General features: G+C 40.6%; 1 protein-coding gene across 6 annotated transcripts in view; it reads right to left on the reverse strand.

The window, feature by feature from the left end:
• PARD3B (par-3 family cell polarity regulator beta) overlaps positions 1-26,694 on the reverse strand; it is a 440,643-nt gene that overhangs the window by 26,606 nt on the left and 387,343 nt on the right. For all 6 annotated transcript variants that reach the window (XM_086615493.1, XM_086615492.1, XM_086615490.1 and 3 more), the window contains 2 exons: positions 21,757-21,892; positions 919-998 (listed from right to left, as the gene is read on the reverse strand). In XM_086615493.1, the coding sequence (XP_086471619.1) occupies positions 919-998; positions 21,757-21,892 (216 nt within the window). The remainder of the gene's footprint in view (positions 1-918; positions 999-21,756; positions 21,893-26,694) is intronic.

The raw sequence follows: 26,694 nt of genomic DNA on the forward strand, positions 1-26,694 counted from the left end.
CTCAGTGGAAAAAGAAAGAAAAGCTGGAAGAAATTATTTACTGATTTCCTAAATGCCAGCACTACTTCACAATGAAGAATCTCTTCTTGCTTGTAAAGAGCTATTTTTGCTTTGCTTTTACAAATTATCTTGCTTGTAAGTCCAAGAAGTGGACTGGGTAATGCCTCTAAGGTCTTTCCCAGCCCTCTAATTCTAAAGGGGAAATATTTTCTGGTTTTACTTTCCTCCTGCTGCTTCCCACTATTTCTTCTAGCATCCTCTTGCTCTCCTTTCTGGCTTGCTAAATCTTCCACTCTGCTATTAGAAATCCCATAGAAACAGGACTGGAATCTCTGAAACGCGTCCTTTTTGTTATGCCCCACTGGTTTCAGACTAGAATTACTCTTCATTGAGTTGATAAGGATTAAAAATTAAAAAAAGCCCTCAGAGAATTCACTCTCATTTCCACAGCGTTCAGTTAAAGCACAGGGATGCTCTACTGGAATAGGACTACTAGTCAGACGGTCTTTGCAGCAACAGTGGGACTTCAGTAGCTGTGACAGCTGTAGTGGAGGGTTTCCACAGCAGTACTCTGTCAATGCCAGCTACGATTATATCACTATGAACTCGGTCATTTCTGCCCTGCTACGACCTGTTACAACTCTTGCAGAGCTAGCTTCCTCAATGTCACGTTCTCTACCTGTGGATCATGACTCTTGCTGACATGTTCAATGAGAGAGCTTATTTTTTTAAGATTCAAAAGTCCAAATTAATAGTACAGTTATAAAGACAGCACTAAATCAGCAGCAAAAGATGACAAGACAAAACTGAAAAATTATCTCTCGTGCTGGATCCGGACATCAGCTGTGAGCTGATTTCCCTGCACACTGGAGGGAGCGTCAATCAGTGTGTGTGCGTGTATGAAGCTCGGTGCCGTACCTGGGTAAGGATGCATACTGCCTTTCCATGCCCTCAAAGTGGAGATTGTATGAGCTCCCATCTGGACCTTTTCCAGGCACCTGTGGAGAGGAGAGTAATTAGAGATGAAGATCAATTATGCAGCCCAGCTACTAACAATGCATCTCAAAACGATAAGCAGAGAGCACATGATGCTGCAACATGCCAAAATCAACAAAAGAAACGCATGGGCTCAAAGAAGCTCCAAATACCATACGGAATCTTATCACTGCTAACAAGAAAAGCTTCCGTATCAAAGAACTGTGTAGAACAGGTACGATCTTCAGAGCCTTTCCCTTGTCTGCGTGCTAGTCAGGATACTCTCTCTCCTTTCCTGGCTGGCCTTCCTCCTAGAATTCGGTAACATGAGGACACAATCTAACAAAGTAAGCACACCCCTTCTGATTCCAGTGGCATAACTACTCGAACCAAAGCCAGCATCTCAGTACCAAGTTTGCTGTTTTTTTCTCCACTTGTGCGTTTTGCTCACGTATAAAACATGATATAAACAGGCTTTGCTTTCATTCTTAACACAAATCCACAAACTTTCCCTAACGCCGCTGCAAAGCAAAACATCCAGCTGGGAGTTAAGTGCATTTATCATGCTCTGGTGCCATTTCAGAAGCGAAGCATTAGTGCACTCAGTCGAAATGCCAGCTCGTTACTTGGTTTGTTTTCAAGATGGCAACCGGAGTTGGCTGGAGAGCACAATTCTATCAGGAAGGCTCCAACTGGGGTACAAAATGGTGAACTTCAATGCTTTTAGCACACAGGAGCTCTCCCAATTTCACTCACTCAATGCCTGCTGATGGCCCAAAGCGTTAAGAGCCTTGTTAAAATGGAGCTATTAGTCTTTTCCTCTATAAATGCAGGAGCCGCTGACTGCCTTCAGTGTTTCCTACATTAGTATGTATTCCTATTCTGGTGCTGCTAGAATCAGCAGTTTTATAAAGCAATATACTAAGAGGCCATTTAAAATCCTCTTCCCCTTTACAGATTAATAGCAGAAAGAAAGATTTAATGCCTTTTCAAACATTTTAACAATTCATTAAAAAGAAAAGAATAAATTACACCAAGCTTTCAGCAAATGCCCGATTATAAATAGAGAAAACAAACAAAAAATTAACAGGTTTTTCACATTCTACAGGTTAGAGTACGTTTCTGTCAGTCCTGCAATTTATGCACAATACTTCATTTTCACTGAAGAGATGCAAAGGCTTCTACAACAGGAAAGGCTGTGCACTCAGGTGCAGTAGGTCTTATCAGCCTTTCCATAGCGTTTCTGTGTACAATTTCTTGTGGACCCATTACATAAGCCAAGCCCAATGCAAAGAAAGGCACTATCCCTTGGAGCTACCAGGCAAGCTTAGGAATTATTCTAGACAAATACTGTTATGCACCTTACCACTCACTGAACATCCAAGACACTCATGAGTGCAAAGTTATTTAGCACAGGCCTCTTGCTAACTCCCCTTTATCTGACTCAAAACAGAAAGGAGTCCTCATGGAGCTGACGGCCACAAAAATAACCACCTCTGATTTGAAATGACCCACACTTTAGTAGTGCCTGACTTTGGATGAGCAAAAAATAACAATAATTGCCCTACATTTCAAAAAGAGGGCAGTAGGCTAAATGGATCATTCATTCATTTTTTCCACCAGAAAAAGTGACACGTAGAGAGAATTTATGAAGATAGAGTCACTTAGGCTGAGAGTCACAGCCACTTTGGCTCTTCTTACACTGCTAATTTGATCAGGTTGGTAATTCCCTTTAATTCACCAGGTATGCCAGTGAGAGAAGTGCCTCCAGATTTCTGCTGTTTTATGAAGAAGAATGGGGGGAAAAGAAACGAACGTGTAATTTGGTTCACTCAGCACAAAAGCCATGTACTATATGGTCTTCCCGCATGGCTGTAGATAGGCTGTTAATTATGCACAGCGGCAAGATGTTTATGAGCTAAAGGATGTGCACGGTAACTGCATTCGCAACCCTGTGCAAATTTCCTAGTGATCACTCTCACACCTCGCAGGAGTTAACAGCAGCCAGTCAACATACAAACACACAAACAGATCTGGAGCTGTGCCAGCGCCGAGCAGCGAGCCCAAAACTTATACCAGTCTCCAGAAAGTAAAAAATATTTATATCGCGAGGTCTTCTTGCAGCCTGAAACCACTCCTTTTCCGATGGTTTCCTACAGATCGAATAGAAGGCAATACTCTCCGCCAGGTCTGTTTGTATATATGATTTGAGAGACAGTTGCCATAGAAACACCCTGGTGGTGGATACACAGTTTTGCTAATTTGGATCTATCGAGTGGCTGAGTCTCCACACCCTATATAAAACCCCCAATGCACTGGAAAAGCATGCTCTGGCTCTGCACGGCTAATTAAAGACTCAGCCATTTCTTCTCCTTTCCCTTCTCCATCTGTCCATGCGACAGTAAAAACGCATCATCACTCAGCCATCAGCAAAATGGTGCCCGGAATAAAATACTAATCCGAAGAGAGAAACTGTGAAAATGGAAACACCTCCCTTGTAAAAGTTATTTATGTTTCAGAGGGAGTCAAAGCAAAGGGTTCCTTGTGTCTTTTACAACGAACTAAGCAAAAAATTGTTGGGAAAGGTACCAATTAACAAGATCAAAATACTCCAGTTTCTCCTCCTTCCCCAAAACAGGATGTATGCAGCTGGCCCTCAGCACAGGTGCGGAGGTTTTAACCATACAGTTAATAATCACAAAATATTTAGGCAAGCAAACAATAACCTTAATAAAAAGGATTAAAACCTGGAAGTCCTATTAAAGCCAAATGGACACTGACCACGAGGTGACCAGCGAGGCGTGGGAGCTGACGGAAGGTGCGTTACTTAGCTGAGTCCGTATCTGAGGCAGCTGGAAGAGCTTTTGAGACTAACACTCCAACCAGTAAAGAGAGAACACGACAGCAGACGAAATATACGTTTCACAAATGTATGTATGGTAATGAACAACAGAAAGAATGCTTCAAAACATGCTCCTGTATTTTTAGGGTTTAAATTAACGACATCAACTTAAATAAGAGCCATCATTATGAAGAGATCATCTCTTAGTCTAGAGCGGCCTCAACTAACAAGCAAAACATGAATATGCAAAAATAACGGGGTAGAGATAAACACAGAAACAGCCATCATCCCATCACTGCAATTAAAAGAGCAGCACGCTTAAATTGAGGAAAGGAAACGCTATCTTTATCAAAAAACAACAACAACCAATTCATGAAACTTAACTGTTGCAAAGTGTAGGTATGGCCAAGTCCCTTTCTAGAATGGAAAATTAATAAACTGGATATGCATATGAATCAAAACAACTAGCATCAGGTTAGCAGAAGACAGTAAAGCCTTTGACAGGTTGAAGAGAGGTAAAGCCTCGAAGAGTCAGCCATTCCCTGAAAGAGAAAGCAGGCGGAAACCTCTGTACCAGCCAGTTATTCTCCTAATCACCCCTTTGGGAATCCCGATGAATTCTCCGAAGCAGTGGCCACACCTGGAAACAATGCACCAGACAAACAGGCATTGCATACAGTGCATCCATATAAATCAATGCCTTCATGGTCAGGATTTTCTGTATGCCAGAAAGGTGTTTTTTTCTATATAGCTAGTAATGTTTTTGTTGTTCATGTCTTTTTTTTTTTTTGTTTTAAACCAATACTTTCCACTAGCAAACAAGATACCTGCGATAGAAATATGTTGCTTCAGAAAAAAATCCTGTGACACCTCTGCATCTTAAATTAAACCGCTGCCAGTCCTCAGTAGCAGAACCAAGCTGGGGGAAGCGCGGACTGGAAGAGCGGTGCGGGCACTGCGCGCTGCTCTGCTCTCTCTTAAGCCCACAGCCCTCAGCAGGGGACCAACGCGAAGGGCCAAAAGGCAGAGAAGAACGAGCACAGGCTCAGGGGCTGGGGCTCCCTCCACTTCCCTGGACAAATGGAATCCGCATTTGATTCAAGACAGAAAACTGTATAAAGATTCATAGTTTAATGTTTCACATGCAGATCTAAAACAGACAGAAAGGGAAAACAACTGTAAAGAAAAAGACAAAACAAAGACTGTGCAGGTGTCAGTGCACGCTACGGCCCTGGCAAATACAGTAACTGCAGGGCACTTCAAGGAGTTTTCCAATACCTGGAAGCAATAAGCTAGCAGCAGGTATCTCTAACCTGCCAATTCTTCCTAGGAAAACTTCCCAGGAAAAAAATAAAAAAGGCGATGTGAATGTGCACTTGCAGATCAAGCCTGAAACAAATATCTTAGAGCACTGAAATATCTGCAAATAAATTATAAGGCATAAGTAGAGTATACCTGCAGGCAGGTATCTTGAAGTCTAGAATTTGCCTACAGGAAAATTCTGGGGCTGCAGAAGAATAATTCTTTAAGAGCAGAGAAAGGATTCACTTCATCCTGAATCTTAAGGCTACCTTGAAAACCGTGCAGAAAAGTGCAAGAGGCCGTGTTTTTTCCTAGGAGACACTGCCTTTCATTCCTCCTCACCTGTCTTCCTCCTGGAGCATTTGTTAAAGGCTAAAAGACTAGCTGCTAGGCAGGAAAGCCTCCCTTGCCCCTTTCGTATGGATCAAGGTGTTTGGGGTTGGACAGCCGTTGCAGCATGAACAATAACAACAATAGCGATCTTTTTTAAAGTTTAAGCTTCATAAAGTTAGAATCAACTTTTTGTTGTGCATTTGCACACAGCTCGAGGTGAGAGTTACCACGCTGCAAAGGGAAGCCAGCAGCAACTCCTTGCCACTAGCAGTGCAGACACGTTTGGCAGGACAGTGTGTTTTCACTTGGGGCTCTGCCTCCTCTCACAAACTCCCACCTGAGCTACTTGAGCTCCCTGCTCCAGGTCCGTCCCGAGTGAAGTCATCAGGCTGAAGACCCAAGACCTCGGGTACTGCTCAGAAGGAAAAGAAGGATGCAGAGCCATTTTCAGGGTGGCTGTCTCAGAAAGCTGCAGTCACCATTCCCTCTCCTGTAAGTATTTTATTTAGAGCTCTGCACAGAGAAAACTTTGATCATCTTTGCAGAGATCAGTTTGTTAAAAAAATTTGTTTAAAGCTTCCTAACTAGCTATAGAAAAACCACCGCTCAGAGTCAGACATTTCACACTCTTAAAAAGGAGTAACACACAGTGGGTGTTGTACTCAGGCTTATTCATTTTTCACTTACATGCTAAACATCTCCTTTGCCCTTTTAATTTTCTTTTTAACGCTTTGTTTTCCCCACTTCCGAACAATAAGCCTCCTCCAAACATTTCAATTACCATTAAGATCAGAAAGAAAATGAGGAGCGTGTGCTGCCTACTAGATAAGTAGCAAGAGCGTAACTTCATCAAGGCTGATGTGATTTCAGCTACGAGTTTGTGAACCCAGTGCAAAACACTGCTGACTCCACTTGAGTCATGCCTGACTTACTTAAAATTATGGGAGATCAGGAAGAGCTTATGAAGATAGGAGTCCTGGGACTCCTAACGTTTTCATTTATTCACTGTGTACACTCAGGAAAGTCACTTGAGCTCGTGCTTTGTGGTTTTCTACCCATAAAAAAGTGGCGTGATACTACCGTTGTGTTTTACAGGACTGACCTGCACTAAAAGACAGGAGCCACCCCAGGAAGGCTGCAGAGTGAGGTATGTGCTCTGCCATCACCCAAGTGCTTTGAAAATGCCACCCACTTCTGCTTTTTGCCTCAAAGTCTGTGTATAAACATGGCACATAGTACTGCTGCATTGCTTAGTACATTTTTCAATAGTCTTGTGATCATCTGTTAAAGGACTTGATTCAGATGCTGGTTTGACCTCTGTTCTCAAAGCTCTTCTTTTGTCTGTGAGCGTTTCTAATCACATGGGTTGAGATTCAGCATGCCAAAAAGAGCTGTGGTATAACGGAATTTGCCCTTTAACCTTCAGGTCTCCCCTCTGCTGAGACACAGTTGGTTTTTGTTTTCAATTAAGTGAAAACTGAAGAAAAACTGAGAGAGGCAAAAGTGGATTTGTTCCCCACCCTGGTCGCAATGTTTCATACGCAGGTGAAGCACCAAAACTCACCCATTTTATTTTTTGCGTTTCAACAGTCTGCCTGGTTCTAGGGGCTGCAGGCGAAATTTAAGAGCATGATTTGACTCACTAATACTCTCTTTAGCTGTTAAAACAGAGGTGGGGCAGGTAAGGCAGTAAACTGGATGTTCCATGTGAAACGGAGGAAGTTGATCGAAGGGGTCTTCTGAATTCCTTACTGCTGTGATATCCTAATTATCCTGCCCTCCAAGACCTCCAGCATTTCCACAGAAAACATGTTTTCCTCCATCCAGCTTTTTTGTTTGGTATCAAAAGGTAAAAATTAAAAATTCTACCACTGTCCACGATTCAAAAGAATTTTCCTGATGTTTTCCTTACATACACAAAGAGGGATGTATTTTGCTTTCCTGGTTTTGCAATGAAAGTTGAAACAGTGATTTTGCGTTATTATAACACTCATCATTTCTCCCTCTAATTTGGATGGTTTTTAATAAAGCTCCATTGATTCCACTGAAAGAAATCCCTCCTGGCAAAAGCAGAACACACACGCTGATTGCTAAATATGCAGCAATTATCATATTCAGCAGCACACTTTAATATCTTATTTATAGATGTATCTATCTATAATTTGCTTTAATTAAGTTGCATTGATTTTAATGACAGAAGCAGTCCTCAAAGAAGAGTCTAATGTTATATGAGCCCATCCGTACTGCTTTACCATTGTTTGAATATAAGACAGCACCTTTAATACTTCTTTTTGATATTCTTAGCAGTGTTTTTCTTTGCTAAGTGGCTGCAATGGCAAACCAAGATGATGTTCCATGGACACTCTCAAAACCACCTCCACCACTGGAGAGAAAGCACTTTCAACCTCCCTGTTACAGACTTGCTCATAGTACAGTTTTCAAGAATAAGGAAGGAAGCAGGATCTTCCCAGCAGGTCCTGAGAAACCTTTTGTTTCTGTTACCATTCTATTTTACAGACATCTTGGGAGTGTAATTTTTAGAGGTTCTCAAATCAGGGTCTGATGCCTTCAAAGTTTGTTTTGGGTAGACTGGCAACTAATTTAAACTTTTTTATTTTCTTGTCAACAGAAAATACAGGGTAAATAATTTGGGAAGGTGAATCAACAGATGGCTATAGGAGCCTGTTTGCAGCCTAATCACCAAGTCATGATGTTGTAGTCTCTTACAGCTCTGTTTTCTGGGCTCAATCGCAGTGAACACCGAGCATTCTTTTTCTTAAGCACACGCTCACTTTAAGCATTTCATGCTAGTCCGGTTTTGAGATTATTCCAAAAAACACAGTTGATGCTATTAGTACTGTGACTAAGTTTGTCAAAAAACATCTTGAAGAGTTAACGGAAGGTATTGCTGCACTCCTAGTAGAGTCGCACAGCCCTTGGTTTCTGCTGGGTGCCACCACATACCTTGGCCGTGAATCAGGAAAAGATGCTAAATACTGATGAGGGTGGATTGTTTTAATTTCAATAGCATTTGATTCCTCTTGGAGGCATTCCCAAAGCTGACATACACCTGCATGTCTCAGTGGCTGTACCTCCTTTTTGGGTGAAAATACACAGGAAAAACATCTATATCTTTGTATCCCAAACACGTCTTCACATATATGAACGCACTGTTCCAGTGACGATGATCTCGGCATCTCCATCTCTGAAGTAACCCCGTAAGATATTAATTGTTCACATCAATTGAGGATCTACCTCAGAGACTACTGAGGTAGCTTTATAACATTACTTATGCAGATGTATCAGTCACTGTTAGTATTTTTTAAAAAGTGACAAATAAGTGCTGGCTTTTTAAATGACCACCTTTTGGAATATATCAGCACTAATTTTGTAAGAATTCTTCATGTTAAAATGCAAGGGCATGATCTCAAAGGAAAAAACGCCAAAGTAGCTATGCAAGTACATTTTCAGTTTCTGGTCATCATTTTTCATTCCCTGATTATTGCTTAAGTGTTGATTAATAGTTATGTTCATGCTGCTAGCACGCATTTCCCTTGGGTGAAAAAACCATCCTTGTCTAAAGGAAAAAAGAGATAGTAATCAAACCATCCTTCCTCTCCCCAATAAGAAAAACAGACGCACTCTCCAGAGCCACTGATGATCTTGGTTTTGCTGGTGAGTAGCTTTGAAAATTTTCACTTAGAAAATCAGCTGTAGGCAATCAGAATGCTACTTGGTCAGTCAGATTGCTAGGCAATTAAATGCTCCCCTTCTGCCTCTCTCTCTCTATACACATATATACGCGCACGCACACAAATGTACATACTTACAGTCACTGGCCCTTCTCCCTGTTCAATAAACACCAGGAACACTGATGACAGCAGTGCTCCATGCTGGAATTAAGCTGGGCTGATTATCTCAGGATTTACTTTTTCTCCTCAGTAATGCCCTACCTCTTGTTCAAGGAGGTGAAACTAATGGTTTAGATTTAAAGAGAGCAGAAAATTCTCTACAAAGGCAATAGACTGAGGGAAATACAAACACAGATGGGAACTTTAAAAGGGAAACAGGCTGTTCCCATAACAGTTTAAAAACATGGCAATTGCCTTAACTTAGTAGAAAACAAGCTTTCAGCATTTGCTGTATCTTGCAACACTAAGTAGAGGGAAAATAGCAAAGATGGAGGTGAAGCCAAAACTGCAAAGTGTTTTTGCACAGCCCTGCAACGATAATACTCTGCTTTCTGAACCCTTGCTCTGCGATCCCCCGATCCCTGGTGCTGGAGGACTACAGTTTCCTGTGACCGTGCAAAATGAGATCATTTCCTGGCCTGTGTCCGTCTCTGTGGGTGGCTTCTTTTTCCATTAGTTGTATATAATATGTTTTGGTTAATTCCATCTCTTAATTGTCTTTAATGAGCACCAGATTTGTGACACCCTCACTTGCAAACCTATTCTCAGAGTAGAGGCAAACAGAGGCCCTTGAGCTAAGAGCAAAGCTTAAAAGCAGCAAAACAAAAAAAGCCTCAGCACCCATCAGCATTGATTCTTTGCAACTACAAGGGGATACTTCAATTGCTCTTCCACTGAATTAGGCCAATGTAATTAATCTCTTCCTAGCCACTAGGGAGAGTAACTTTAACTTATCACTGATACACACTTGTGATGCAATACACAGCATACATAATGCATACAGGTGAATATATTTCTAAAGCAGATCTCCTGTAGTTGTTCTACAATACTGTGCACAATTCCTTCCCCCTCAAGAAATCAGTCCTCTGCCTTAGCTTGTTTGAAACTAAGCTGCTTCTTGTTCCTCCCAGTCTTGCATTCTTTGCTTCTCTTCTCACTGTAATTAGTTTACAAGACTACTTATCCAGATGATTACTGCTTTTAAATGACAGTCGTCTTTTCTTTTACTCCAGTTCATTGTTGTGTATCATTTTGTCTTGCTATCTGAATACCCAGTTCTCTAAAGCATTTTCTCATTATGTTATCTCCTGATATAAGGCATTTTGAAATACTTCATGAGAGACACTGTATGAAGTAAATTGAATTGAATTTTCTCTCAAAGTCAGGGGCTTTCAGCATCTTTCTCTAGCTAAGTCAGCAGAGTTCTTGGCACCAATGCCAGGGTGTAATGGCCATGCTTTGCAGCCCAGCTATGAGCTTGTGTTCTTTTTAGGGAAAATGAAATGACAGCATCAGTACCTGGAAAGCAAACAGGGGACAGATCGTTATTTCCAGTCATGATGAGGATGGCAAAATGAAAACATTTGGAGTATTTTTGAGGTTTTTAACACACACATTGAGATAATGCTATTTTGTCGTATCTACCTTCATCTGGTGCTGGTGCTGAATGTGTACGTGGCGGGTATATGCATGTGTATGTCAGGGAAGGAAAGAGAGAGGGAAGGGGGAAATAGCAGGGCATGGAACTAAATTGCAGAGCAAGTAGTGGAAATAGACAGTGAAAAGCTTCCTGCAGGCAGGCAGCTTCACAGGGGAGAGTGAGCCTTTCATTGTCTATAAAATCATGCCTCGCTGGAGGTCCTCAAGAATAGAAGGGGTAGCGCCTAGAGGCAGTAAACCTCTCGCCGTTGTATTATTACATTCTAAACACTTAGCCACTGTATAAATCAGCACAGTGCTTCAAGAGAAAAAAAGGAGGAAGAAGGGGGCAAATGAACAAAGGGAAAAGGAGGAAGATGGCAATAAAACTGGGAAACAACCCCCTGCCACAGCTCTCCCCAAGAACAGTTCACATCAAAGAAAAACAGCAAAGAGTAAATCATCGCAGCTAAAAGTTAACCTCAACTTCTTCCATTGTGATTTGACCACACTCTGGAACCGTACTCCTAGAATTTGAATGGGTAGTCTGTAACACAGGGTATTAAATCCACCTTAATCCTGTTAAACATAGATGCCACTAAAGAGAAGCTTGGTCTCAATGGCATCATGACAAAAGCTCTCCACACTGCAAATTCAATATAGTTAACAACAAAAGATAATATCCCAAACCTGGATTAATACTGAGAAAACAACATCAGCATAAGCAGGCTTAGAGAGAGGAATTGCTTTCCATATGCTATGGCATCAGGTTCCTCCGGATCTTCAGATACCAGTCTGTAAATGTTACAGACATTGTTTCTCCTGCTTGCAACTGCTGTTGGGTGGCGACCTTCTTTGCTTGCTGATACCAATTTAGCAGTTGGTACAGTTTCTCTGTGATTTGGTACTGTCTGTTGTTTGCTGGTACCAGATGGATACCAGATGGGTAACTGTGGGCAATGGTTCCTCTGTGTTCCAGTCCCAAAAATCACTGCCTATAGGGTCAGTCTTGTCAGTTGACTCCTAAATGGCACTTCAAAGCAGCATTCTGAAAAACCTCAACATCTGTTCCTTACTCCTAATGACCTTAAAAAAATGTTGCAGACATACTTTCCTTTAGCCAGGAGTTACTGTGCATCTGCAGGAAAAATACAACCTTGCAGATGCTCGCAGTCATCAAACCCATTCCTCACTGATGGCAGCTCCAGAAGCTACCACCTCAACTCTGAAAGTTAGCACTGAATGTGAAGTATAATCAATATATTCTTTTCTGTGGTAGCTCCACAACGTAGGAGTTCAGAGGTTTTTCAAGGCATTTTTCAAACGGTACTTTCAGCAGTGAAGTGGAAGAACAAGGAAACAAAAAACTTAAAGTGCCTTTGAAAGGCAGCAGGGATACCTGAGGGCCAAACATAAAGCATGGACAGAAAGTAAGGAGAAAGTGATGGAAGAGATCCGTTACAAGTATTAATTTGTGATTGGTCTTTCAAAATGTTGACCTAGTTGTCAAACTATAGACAGGAGCTAAAAGGTCAGTTAACAGTTTTGAACACTGCCTAATGCAGTTCTCTACGTTATTCCATATGACCGCTTCTGTTTCTAAGAAAGGGAAAAAGTTCATTTAGGACAGTACGGGAGCACTTTGGTAAATTCTCTATATGTGCGACAGCAGAATGCTGTCTACAGAAAAATATAGCTGACATCAAAGCATGTTCCCCACCCCCTGTCTTGCTTCATGGAGAAGTTATGATAAACAGGTTATGTGTTCCCTAAGGTTACCATGGAAACTCATTCTTTTCAGGCCATCATTTGCAAAGGTAAAATTTGCATTAAAATGTGATGGAATTTGATTTTGTGCATGTGTGTGTGAAACTCAAGTGGGGTCATGCTACCACACAGTATAGCTATTATTTCAAACTGAGGAGCATACGCTTAAGAGAGAGATCTATTAATCCATGTAAACACCTCGGTGACCAAATTACAGTTTAATTGCTAACTTGACAGGTATCTTCCTAGCAAATTAAGAGAAATACTTTGAAAATTAGCTTCAAATACAAATGTAAATGTTCATACTGATCCACTGGTGGGTACCACTAGATAGTGTTTTGCTGAACTCCCCTATAATCATTCCATACGAAAGATTAAATTTAGATTGTCAGAATGTCTTTGTTTTGATGATGGCAGACCAGGGATGGAAGGTACAGGCATGTATTTTAAATTATAAATTTTTATCTTACCTTGAAGGAGTCGTCATCAAATTATGAAGTACAGAATATAATTTGATATAACCATGCTTACTGCAATACAATAAACTTTTGGATCTCCTCATAACCCCAATTAGCTCGCTTCGTTTTGAGTCATATCATAACTTCAAAGTCGTAATTTCACTCTAGGTATCGCTACTCCGACTTTTTTTGAATACGTGATGGTGTAAAACATAGACCTGATCCCGGCCTCCCCAGGGTACCTGTTCCTCGAGAGCCACTGCCATTACTTGTTGCCACACTGGTGCACATTGTGCAGCACTGGTCCTCCTAATGCAGGAGTGCATTATTTGCAATAGTAATTCTGACAATAATTACTTCCAGTCTTTCAAGAAAACAGACAAATGGACTAAAACTGATGTAGTGGAAGGTTCCTCCGCCCATGGCAGGGGGCTGGAACTAGATGATCTTTGAGGTCCCTCCCAACCCTAACCATTTGATGATTCTATAAACTCAGAAGAATCTTACAACTGGTGACCAGACTGCATTCTGGAAGAGATACCAGTACTTGTCCTCTTGCTCAGTTGTACGCATTCACAACATACATGCTGAATTCGATATACTACTTTATGAAAGCTATGCTGCTCTGGGACACCGGATTATTCACATATCATCTGCCTTGAATAGCAGGACCCCCCTGGAGTCAGCAGCTCCAGACCTCATATTTCTGCTCAGAAGGCAGACATCCCAATATCACCTGGGTTACAGAAGACTCAATATCTCCTATCATACAGGAGTTATGACATACAGTTCACCTGGAATGGCTCTACTTCATATTGGGCAACATGACACTTAACACAGCAGCCAGACCATTTGATGAGGAAAAAGCAGCAAAAACACAGATAACAGTATTTGTCACTCTTGCTTTCTTATTGTTAATAAATACAGTTGCACAGCAAGTGTCTCGAAACCACTAAAAAAAAAAAAAAAATCAAATAAAAATCAGGTTGCACAGTGCCAGTATTTTATCAGACTCCCTTCTGCAATGGGAAATTCCTGCTTACAAATTCAATTTACTAAACAAAGTAAGAACATTAAAGAAGGTTTAAAAAACTAAATGCAAACAAAAATGAAATTGATTGCTAACTCTTGCAGAACTTTTCAGAACCCAGCACATTCGCTAGAAGGAATGTGCTCCAGTCAGATCCCATATTGAGCAAGAAAGAAGGCTCCGGCGCTTTTTCCAAGTGTTCCTTAACAGGCAGAGTTGAGGTTTAAAGTTGAAAAGAGCTGTCCCTGAGCAGAAAAGCTAAGCTCATGCACAGCACCAGCCTTACAGGGTAAATGGAGTTCTCTTTTCCTGTATTTTGTACTTCATTTTAATGCAGTCTTGATATTAGATTAGCATCTGCACTACAGACCTTAGACTGGGAACTAATAAAGTTATCCGCCCAATCTCTCCATGTCTGAGTCAGTGACTTTCTTTTTCATTTTAAATAATTACAACAATGTCGCCTGTTTGTTGAGAAAAATAGAGCCTTTATATATTCATAGATAATTGCTAATACCCAGCACCCAGTGATACATTCTAATTACTTTTCACACCTTGGCTGCGAAGAAATCTTGAACTTTTTAGTGTTTTTAACTACAAGACAACAACGTAGCCAGAGCACTGACACCCTGGCTGCTGAAACCGTGCCTAGGATGAAATTTAACAAGCAGTTCTGCTAATGCATTTTGCAGTGAGGAACTTCAGCAAAACTCAGGAAGACCCAAGGCCTCCACCTCAGATCTTGTGCTGCAATAATGAGAAGTGCTGCATAGATATACAATAGAAGAACTCAATCCAGAAATCAAAAGTAATCAAAAGTCCATTATTTCAGCTGGTTTCTGTCACATACTTAACTATAACAAATAAAAGATCTGTGCTCTGTTACAGCCTCAATGACATAGTTGTATTGCTTGACCCAGCTTCTTTCAAGCTCGACCCTGTTCTGCACACGCTGGGCAACCGTTGCTGTTTGCCTCACTGAGGTCATCCTGCTTTCCATTATGTTAAATGGTCGAATTTTGCAGTCCTTTGTCAAAACTGCTATCTGTTTTAGTGGGATGTCATCCCTAGCAGGCAGAGCTGGACAGTGACCAGCATCTTTAGGAAACAGGGCGCTGTCTGCGACAACAGTAGCTAGGCAGCTCTTTGGATCATCGGTATTTTTTAGGGAAGAGATATCTTTTTAATCAGCAACACACTGAACAAGCACATAACCCAGGGAGATTAAGCTGCGAGAATTCAAAAGAAGCCAACTGTGTCGGCATCTATTTGATAAATGCACCAGATATCTGGTAGTAAAGGCGAAAGCTTGTGCCTAAGAAGGGGTCAACTCTGAGGCTCGGTATCAGGCCTGATCTAATAAATACCTACGCGTATGCTTAGCTTCAGACATGAATTTCAATGGCATTACAGACTGGTCTTGTGATTAAATGAGCGTCGTTGGAACTGGGGCCCCTTTCCAGAAGTTAAAGCAGGCCTCTTACTAATGGCCTGAGGAAGAGGAGGTCAATTTTAAAAGGAAACCTACGTTTTTTTCCCCCTTGTAGTCAGACCCATGAGCAGCTGTATTTGATTCTATGGTGTGTGGGGCACTGACTTGCTAGGGGTCGGGACCAAGCTGTCACGGAGAAGTACGTATCACTGAGGGCAAGGGAAGGTTCAAAGTGCAAAGTATTAGCTTTAGCAACCCTACATGTGAAGGCTCCATGCTAAAATCTCAATCCTCTTCCGCCTTCCCCACATGGTGCTGGCCTGAGATTTGACAGAATTCTGAGCACACATGCTCAGCGAAAGTGGCCACACAGTCACCTATCTATGGAGCGATCAACAAGCAGACAGAAAACTGTTAAAGCCTATACTGGCAGAAGCTTGCCAAAAACGAAGCAAATCACAAAGACCAAGCTCCTGTGCTACTCAGAGTTGCAGTGAAGCCAGATTACAGCTTAGCTCTGGAAAGGCGATTTCTGTGCCCATTCAACTGTGCCCCAAAGGATAAAACCTGCAGAGCTGTGGCCTGCCTACGTGCACAAATGCAGCAACTGTTCAGCATACTATATAGCGTGGATTACCTGTTCACAAACTCTACTCATCACTATAATGACCAGTTAGAGGTTTGTTTCTTGTCTTCCTAAACATATTGGCAAATTAGGAAAAATATATACAACAGAAAACCTCTAGGGCCCTTCATATCATATCAGCATAATTTGTGGCAGCTGTCATGATCTCCGCAATGCCCCATTCAAGTTCTCCGTTTGGGCAACATCAGAAGAACCTCTCCTAACTGTGAGGGACACGACCACTGGCACACGTGTTAATGTGGAACCTCTCAGTCCCGCGAGCCTTCAAGGACTGCGACAGCCCGGCAGCACTGCATGTTTTTGCTGATTTCCTTCAACTACTTGTATGAAGTAAGAGAAATGCTTAGTATTTGTCCTCCTCAGAACCACTGCCCTGCGTTGAAATACAATAAAAAGCAGCTGTGTGAGACGAGGTACCTTGTGGAATAGATGGCATGATGTATTTCTGGAATTCACATAATATTATAGGGTATAAACAGTACTAGTGGGCTTTGATAAAACGACATACGGCACCAGAACTGTTTCCCTTGGTAAATAAGAGTGTGTACATAGTGTTAACATGAAGACATGAGCATTTCAGACTCCCCTCTGGTTCAGATAATCTATGCCAAATTCAACCTTTGTGTAAGTAGGAATGACTCCAAACAAGTTATAAGAGTCACTCTTTATTACTAGTATTAATGAAATTGAATTTGGCTCTCCTTGCATGTGCCATTTGGAATAGTTTATTTTTCACATGAGGTTTGGCAGGGATTTCTCCAAAATAATTTCCCTCCAAACCCACCCCCAAAAGCCAGCCTGTAAATTTCAAAATCTCTCTGCTTAGTTTGAACAGCTCTTTAGAATACACCCCAATCTCAAACCTTCATTCTACATAGATAAGTAGTGACCATAAAAACTTCTTGATTGGTAAATTAATCATACATCTTCATAAAAAAAGTTTTATATAGTCAGTTGATATTTCAATAACAATTCATAAATACTTCCAATCCATGGTTTTCAAAGTAGCTATCCTCTAAGTAAGTTATTGTTTTGTTTTTGGTTGTTTCTGTGTTGTTTTTTTTACAATTCAATGTTTTCTACTAATAGTCTGTGGGCTCAGTAAGTCTGGAATTCACAGCAGTTTCTGCTATATGGTTTCACATAGTACATAAAATTGCCAGCTTCTCCCATTGCGCTAGAAGACAGGAATGTTATTATTCTAGAAGTTGGAATTTTGGTTTCTAACCATGGTCCAACACAAACGTCTGTGCATTTTAGGAACCTAACTTATTTGAAATGCAACATCCTGAACCTGGAATTAATTGATCATGAAAAGTACAAACAGGTCCTTATTCATCCTGAAGCAAGCGTAGAACCCTTTGACACATTATGGAAAAATAATGCAGTTCTTAACGCTCTTTTTTTTGTTCTGGTTGATTTTTAGGCTTGGATACCTGCCAGGCACACAATAAAGTACTTGGCCTTTAACACAGACAGGCATGATTCTTCTTTTGTACTCTCAACTGGGAACTGACAAGACTCAGTGCACTACAGATTTGTTTCAATCAAAATGTTCACGGCTAGTATCCAGAAACAGGTTTTCTTTTATCTTTAGGTTATTTATCAGTTTTCAAATCAGATCTGCAAATAAGAAAATGTCTTTTAGAACCATTTAACATAAGGTTTGGTACATTAAAGCTGATGTGGTCACTAACAGGTGAAGAACTATTTGCAATGTGGTCAGTGTTACATGCAGTCCTTGAACGTACATTAAAAAAAGATAAAGTTTCAAGGATTTACTGCCACCCTGAAGGAAAGAACTGATGTTTTAAGTAACTGGATTTGTACAACGTCTGTAAGACAATCCAAGTAAATCCTCAAATAGATGATTAATTCCTCATTATTTAAATGCCCCTAAATACAAGTGCAGATGCTAACTTCACGGCTTTATCTTGACAGCTCCTTCTTTATTTCTTATGATCTCTAGTCTGTGACTCTAAAGCTCTGAAAAAGAGCACTCTGCAAAAAAGCCCTCCAACTCCTAGGGAGACTGTGCAAGTTCTTGCAGCTTATTGCTTACGTGGCTCTCTCGGGTTCTGACTGGCACTGCAGTACCTGATAATACCACATAAACATACTATGTTTCTTTCTGTAGACCCAGATTAGGTTTGTGTAAGACATGTTCATGAGCGCTTTCACTATGTGATGCCCCACTAAGGCATACGTACGTATGCAGATGCCTAAACTCTGTCTTGTGCTGATGCTTCCCAATACACCCTAGCTGTCAGAAAATTTTAGGGTGCTCTCATGTCACACTGACAACAACAAGCATTCATTTTCCTAGAAGGTATTTATACTTATCATCAGCCTGTCCCTTGGTTAACTAGCTGAGGTTTACTTTAAGCCTTGTGTTCCACCCTACAGAATTTGGCTTATCATTTATCCAGTTATAAAGCTGAAAGAGGGGCGGTGGGGGCAGGGAGGAGTCCAAAGGATGCAAAACTCAACAGCAAACCAAAGCACGAAGGAACTGGAAAAGAATTTCAAAGGATCTGGCTCTATAGCACAGACTGTGCTATATACATGTGTCTGTTTATGGAGACACACTAAACTGAATTATTCAGTTACTTACGAAAAGAAAAAGAACAGACTGTGGAGAAGGGAGAGCAGAATGAAGGCGCAAGAGAGCAAAAAATTAATCCAGCAACAGATGAGAAGAACAGAGAATTGGAAAATGGCTGCAGTGGGGAGGAACGGATGATGAGAGAATAGCAGGCCTATTTAAAATGAATTTTTGACCTTATTTTTAAAACATTTATGGATCCCAATTGCCTGTCATGAGATCATTTTCCCTTACAATGCTAGCTTTTCAGCCGGCCCTGCAGTTTAACTTGATTTATCCCACTTTAAAAAAGTAGATTGTTAGAAATACCCCTTCTATTAGAAATTCTGTCCCATTACAGTGTCAGCTAAAGGCCACTTGTCAATGTCAGCTTTATCAGATAGAAATTTGCCTCATGAGTTCTTGGATACTTTTTTGGAGGACAAGACCCAGGGTCCATTTCTGAGGCTGTTGATTTGCGACGGGATAGTGTCTTCTCAAATTATCCTCTGCTATTTCCCAACTTATCTGCAAGTTTCATGAGATGGTGGGAAGCGATTACAGCAGCTGCTGTACATTAGAAAGACATCTTATATGAAAGCTGGCTTAGGTAAAACAGCTGACTGACAAAAGCACAGAAAGAACTAATCGAGTATTAAAAATACATAGGGAGATTCAGCATCTCCTTTCCAGCTGCAGCTTCCCTGGTGCCATAACCTCCTGTGGGAAGGAAGAAAACTTACACCAGAAGGTTTTCCTCCTCCTCAGCTGTCTGCCGACTCCTTAAAGAAAGACCTGACATCCTAAAGATTAGAGTAAGTTTTTATTTATTTACAATTACGCAATTAGTCATCAGCATGTCTCTTCATTGACGAGTAAAGGTGGAGAAAATCAGCTGTTATTCAATCTGTGTTACCACAGTACTGCTGAGGATCAGCAGCCTGAGGTGGGAAAGATTACATAGCTTATAAAATATCCTGAAGACTCTCCTGGCAAGATGCTTTGAGACATTTGTTGTTTTTTTTTAATATTTTGATTCTATTTTTGTTTATTCTTTTCTGTCTGAATGGACTGATGTAACATAGGTATTTTAAGGGTAAAACTACATGTCAGAGTAGAAATTTCAGCCAGGAGTTGAAAGAGAGCAAGCTGGGGCCACAGTATTTTCCAGACTGAAAGACACTGCCTATAAAAGCAAGGCTGGATGGATCAATGGATGATATTGTTGCAGTGAAGAGACCAGAAGTCTTTGAAATTTGTAAACCACTTCCACAAGAGGAACTGTTGCAGTAACAAACTTCAGAGTACTAAAGCCCTCAATGTAAACCCTGATTTTTGAGCAGACTGCCATTCATCACAACAAAAGCATTTAAAAATATTCTGCATTGGAAGGGCAAAAAGAAACAATCCTGGTGCCACTATTAATAATCAGTTCAAGATTGAGATACTTAAAGCTCCCTTTCAGGTGCTCTGATTAAGAACTTGCCTCACAGGAAAAGCAAAGCTTTGGACATCAGTAATCTCTGGGCATTATACCTAATAGGAAAGGCTTAAAAAGGATTACCTAGAAGAAACCTTTGTGAATCTTAGGAAACTACACTGGACCATAAATCTCAACCTCCTCTGAGGATTAATAAAGCTTTATCAGTTTCAGATAACAAGTAGAAATCCTCGGGCTGTTGAAGAGGTACTACTGACACAGTCTGGGACCTCTGTCAGGACACTTAACATGCCATACAATTTCAAAAGAAGGACACATTTGATGCATATTTTCATCTTAGTTTACAAAAGCCATTCAGAAGAAGAACGGCAGCTACATAGATTCCCAAATTTGGGTCACAAGATTTAAGGCAGTAGATTAAAGTTAACTGCTCTAAGGAAAGAATTATTTTGCTGAAGGTGACACTTTTGGTAACCGAATCAGAATAATACATACAACATTTTTTGGGTTAATGAACAAATATATATGATAATTTAAGTAAAAACACCCTTTTTAACTCGCTCTCCGTAATTGTAATAAAGTCTACTCTTGTATAGGATGTTTTTTGGACTACAACCCCAATTATTGAAGATTTCACTTCAACATTCATACTAATAGTTTGGAGGACATTAAAACCAATGTTAGTTCAAACTTCAGGTGTATTTATGTTCTTAAGATTTTAACATAATTCTGTCTCTTTTTAAACTAAAATTTCAAATTTAGCATAAACTGCATCTTATCAAAGGTACATTTTTGAATGCTGGTTGATTGTAATTACTTCTAAAGAGACAGAGTCCAACTCTGAAACCTGCTCAGGTGGAGCTCAAGTGCCACAGTTGTGATCCATAGACTATAGCTGTTGCATTTATTTAACGCATTCAAAAATCTGGCACTCTTGATTTAATCTCTGCTTCTACCATAGGTTACTCTTCAGTAGTGAGGTAAATAGTACGTCTCTGTGTAGTGTGACTCCTAGATGTAAAATAGAGAACACAGCTTCTCTGAAACTGTTCTATAGTGTTGGGTTGAATATTTTAAGGTCCTTTGATGGCAGAGGAGCAAATTATTCTATTTTTCACTTTATAAAAGTTACTGAGGATGTATCATGGCCAGATTGCTACTGTCCAGTGTGCAGAAGGAAGGGCAGGAGCAGACATGCCTCTGTTTCCTTCCTTTCACTTTGCAGCTAAGCACGGTGCGAGTCTGCTCTTCTTACGCTTTCATTAACCCAGAGAATCACTGGACGAACTGCCAGAGTACCAGAAATCCTGCTGAAAAGCCTTGATGCTACCACACGTGACAAAGTTCGGCAATGACTGCATATCTTGGGCTTAAGGAGAAGAAACGTGGGTCTAAATCAAACACAGTGAATAGACGAGTTATTTTTAGCCAAGTTTTCATGTTATTAATGTTTTCTTTGGTGGGCTGGCATTAAGGATTTCTCCATTTCTACAAACCCCTCAAATTCATGTTAAGCTGATGCAGGATTTCTGGAAAACACAAACAAATCAGCACGTTCTTCTAACCCTGAACACTGCAAAAGCACTTTGCATCACATTGTGATGTACATCACCTACCCAGCGCTGGTCATAATCAGACGGCTGTGTTCTTCCTTCGTCGTCCTCATAGAAAGGTAAGCCTTCTCGCCTGGCCTGATGGTACTCCTTCCGTAGCTTCTGGATACGATCAGCATTCCCAGCACCTGCGCAGCCACTGAGAAAAATGAAAAATGCTAAATAAAACTCATATGTACACATATATCTAACACTTACCAGGTACCCACACGAGCACACACACAGAACTGATACACCTGAGACAAATGGATTATGAATGTTTGATTCTCCTGACTTGCATAGTGCCCACTGGCTCATATCACCTTTATTTTTACTTTCTTGTACTAATACAGCTGCTAATTGTGAACTTGATCACCATTTTTAAAAAAGGCTGTCCCTGTCCAAAGAACTTAACAATTCCAGTACAAGACAAGAGACAACAGATGGATGCAGACAGATGGGGGAGCACAAGGAAACTTTTAACATTCCTATGAGCAGCTATAAATGGCTATCATATTTTAATAATAATGATGATGATGATGATAAGCTGCCAGAAAAATGTTTCCTTTTGCTCCCATGCTAAATGTGGAATTTCCCTAAAATTACATTTGTTCAAGGTAAAGAATACACTATTTTCACACAGAAAGAAGTTTTATCTCACAAAAAACAATCTCCCTCTCAATTATACAAAGAACTAAAACATCAGCCATGAAAATACAGGGAAGGCAAGAGAGATGGGAAAGCACACTATTAAATCTTGACATCGTTTTTTAAAAGTGGTAATTAAACAGTAGTCCACTTAGTAATCCACCAAGGCTCACGTGTATGCTGAACTGCAAGCACTGCAAACTGCTGTGGTAAAGCTAGTGGAGTTGCTTAGTTTGTCAAGTTAAACACATGCCTGTCTTTGTGGACTCCGACCCTGGTGAGCCTTCCAAAACCTTGCAGCTGGACTTGTACAACTGTGGAAACCCAAGCTACACCTGGAAGGATTTAAAAAAAAATACTGAAAATGCCTAAGAATTCAAAGAAATACAGCCACACTGAAAATGAATAAAAGAAAAGCTTCCTGCAGCTATTTCCAGCCCTGCTCTAGTCAGCACTGGGGTGAATACTGACTGAATGGCTCAGTAGCATTTACTGGCATTCACAGGGAATTGTTGTAGAATTTATTTGTGGCTGCTCCTAAACTCAGACCATTGTTATCGCAGCACATCGTCATATAGTCTCTTAATCTGCAACTTTAACTCAGCCTCACCAACAACTGGCTATAGAGATACAGATTTATTCACATGAGCACAGACTCTGTGGAGCATCTTGTCACACTGCACTCCACTACAAGTATGCCAGAACCTAGAGAAGCCTTTTATAGAATTTGAACAGCAAACTGAATTTGGAAAACACATACAAAAGATTGGACACAAAACCTGTCAGTTCAGTAATAAGTAGTTTCTAGTATCTAACAGCAAACTAGATTGGTTGGAAATTAATTACCAATTACGGGAAATTCCTCGTAGGGTGCAAATTCAACTGAATATGCAGTCAAGATTGGAAATGTTTACTTGCAGCATCAGTATGTTTCCATGAAAAAAATCAAACACTTACATTACTTTCCTTCCCTGGATCCGACGTTATCCAGCCTCTCTACTCTATGAAGTCCCAGAAGTTTCAAGCTTCTCTGGCTGACTTACCAAACTCTTCCAGAGCATACAATTTTTTTCTCATGATTTGTCACGACAGTGCAGAAAGCTTGCACTAACTCTTTGGACTACTGAGAAGAAAAAAAAAAAAGTACATTCCCTTTTCCTCTTGACTCCTTCCATAGATAAATGCCTCTGTTTCTTGCCTGAATTCTTGTCAAATAGTGGAGAACCATTTCCAGTTTGCAGAACGCTGGAACTGAGGACTAGCTAATGGGGACTATCACTTAGAACACTGAAGCTTGGTCCGCAGCTCAGGAGCAATACAATACCTGTGAAATCCCTTGACTTTACTTGTGAGTACAGATAAAACGTTTAATTAGGGCTGCTAACATACAGATAAGGCACAAAGCATTGTCCCTGTTGCTTTGCCAACATCATTACCCGAAGCAGCACTAGCTAAGAGAGGGAAACGTTGAAATACAGGCAACCCATCTAGTTTGATTCCAGCCGATGCGGCTCCCTGAAGCTTTCTGCAAACTGTATTAGCACTTGCCACAAGTGGCCTGATGGCCACATACCCGCTTCCTATCTCCAGGCATTTTGGCTGAAGAGGTAATCGGAAAATACCATCCTTTTTTTTTTTTTTTTTTTCTTTTTTTCCTTTTTTAAATGAAATCTGAGATTTGTATGGTAAGAGGCAGTAAGAGAAGCCTGGGCTCCATCAGCTGCAGATCTCCTGTAGGTGAACCTCCTTCTGCTTATACCCATCTAGCCAGCAAGTGGAAGAAGGTGCTGCAGAGATCAAGCTGATTATAGATATTAAAAGACTGGGCCTGACAGCTTTTCCTTTGGCAAACCTCTGCCATGCTGTATTAAAATACAAACCCTAACCATGAGAACGTGTAGGAAGGTTTGAATGAAAGATAGCAGCACATGGAAAGTGATCCATCTGGATTAGTGTGAAAACACAAGCATAATCTCTGTGGAAACAAGCAGCTCCGTGAAGTCTGATTTCCTGTGCTTCTCTCCTGTGGGTTCTCTCATGTCCGGTAACAGGACTGAGTTCACAGTGCAGCATTTCTCCCAGCAAGGGCATTCGTCTGGGCCTCTCTAGCAGGCTGCTTATTTTCATGAAACTTAGTGATCCAGTATCTTTTGAACATCGAATCACCTGTCAAGTCTGGTTAAAAATGGCCAGCAGGTTCAGAATTTGTTGGAAAGGTGGGAGGAACCAGTCGGAGGAGAGTCAGTCAGTACATCAACTTCATTTTTTCAGGAAACAGTTGAAGCTCCACAGCTCTTATTTTTTCTCCATCACTGTTTATAGGCACAAATGTAAAAGACACCAGCTTTTGGAAGAGCTGCATATCTAGCTTACCATGAAAGTTTTACCCGCTCCTGAGTAATGCGAGATGAATATGATGCCCTGTGCAATGCTCATGAAACAGTTCTGAATTTAAAGTTGGCTCCTGACAATTATGTGAATATATGAACCACATTCAAACTCTCCAGATGAATTCAATCAGCACTGTGCAAATATCGCATACATAATCTATTAGTTTACCCCAAAGAAACTGAAGCATTGAATTCAAACAGAATGAAGTCATCAGTAATAAAAAAAAAAGAACCTGATAAGGCAATATTAAAAAAAAACAACACAATTTTCCAAGATTTGCAGAGAAGATCATACATTGACTGTAAACCATTCTCCCATCTGCCTATAAATACATAACTAAAAAATATTGGTTTGATCAGATAGCAGTTCTCAGGGAAACAGCAGATGAATACCAGTTCAAATGTTTCAGATGCATGACTATTTATACTGAAAAGGAACCTGAACTTACAGAAGAAATATAAAAACAATACTCCAATCAAAGTCAATTTATATTAAGGAGACTTACTGAAGCTTTTCACCAAGCCTAGTAAGTATAGCAGACATTTCTTCTACAGTAGCTTTCCATTTAATGTAGTGCTCCCTCCTTGAGGAGATATAAATATTACAGTCCTCATCACATCTACAATTCTGTGCAGAACTTGCTTCCCTGACATGGCTCCCTGCGCTACATGTTCTTCAGAGAACTGTGCAACCACACATTAGCCACTGCCCTCCACCACCATGGGTTCCCGGGCTCTGACATTTCATCTACCCATGGACGACTCTGTTGTCACAACAAGACTGTAAGAGAACCATCCACTCTGCATTTTGCGATCGATATCAGAATGATTTCCTAAAATTGTGCTGCATGTAAGAAGACTGATTCAGAGCAGCTGATACTGGGATAGAACCTGAACCTTTTTGGGGAAGTTTTTACTAAGGTCTAGTGTGGGAAAAATCTTGGAAAAACTTTACGAAGAGATAAGGGAAGACTGGAATGCTCATTTCAAACAAAAGTAACAAAATCTGTCCGAAATCCCATGCCACACACAATCTTAAGTTCAACAGTTCTTCGAATAAGCTGCACACACTGCAAGGATTTTTTTGAGAAACAGAAAAAATTAATAATCTTACACGAACATTCAAAGGAGGAAAAAAGCACACTCCTGCCAGCCCTTCTGTAGTTTTGCTAGATATAATCCTTACCAACCAAAGCTTTCTTCTGGCCTGGGAGAAAGGGAAAAAAACAGTCTGTGCCATTGTTCTAACCCATGCTGCTGGGTTGCTGGAGCTGTACTACCAACTAGATAAAAAACTCTCAGAAATCACCATCTTCTGCTCTGCGCCTCAATCTGTCAGAGGCACTGCACGGGTTCCACCTTGCCCACTGTGACTGTAAAGGGACCTGGTACGAAACAGCCACTCAATCGACACAGTTGGAATAGGCATCCCAAAACAAAAAGGAAACCATAATTTGGCACAGACTTAGCTTTAAGCTATTGCTAACATTATGTAAAATATGACTGTGAAATTTCATCTCATCATCTCTGAAGAGATAGATGAACAAGCACTGTAGTAATAACATTATATACCCAATATGACAGATAAGTTAGTTTTTTCAAAGAATCACATCATCAGTATTTAATACATATGGCTCAGGTTTTGCACAATAAAATCTCCCCTCTGTTCTTCCTCTGAGCCGCTAATCTGGATTTCAATCATTCAGATTAAAAATGTCATTTTTTAAATTAGTGACTAGTGCAGCTCTCTAGATAATACAAAATTAAAAACAAGTGTTGCCCGTACAGAGTAAAATGAACCACTTGAAGCTGTATATAAACATACATTTAAAGAGGCAATAAACATTTTGTTTCCAGTGGTTTTCCTAAACACATTAATATTGCACAGGGCTTTTTTGCCAGCCACTTTTTTCAAACGCTGATT

Source organism: Tauraco erythrolophus, chromosome 8 (assembly GCF_009769465.1).
Source record: "Tauraco erythrolophus isolate bTauEry1 chromosome 8, bTauEry1.pri, whole genome shotgun sequence".
NCBI lineage: Eukaryota > Metazoa > Chordata > Aves > Musophagiformes > Musophagidae > Tauraco > Tauraco erythrolophus.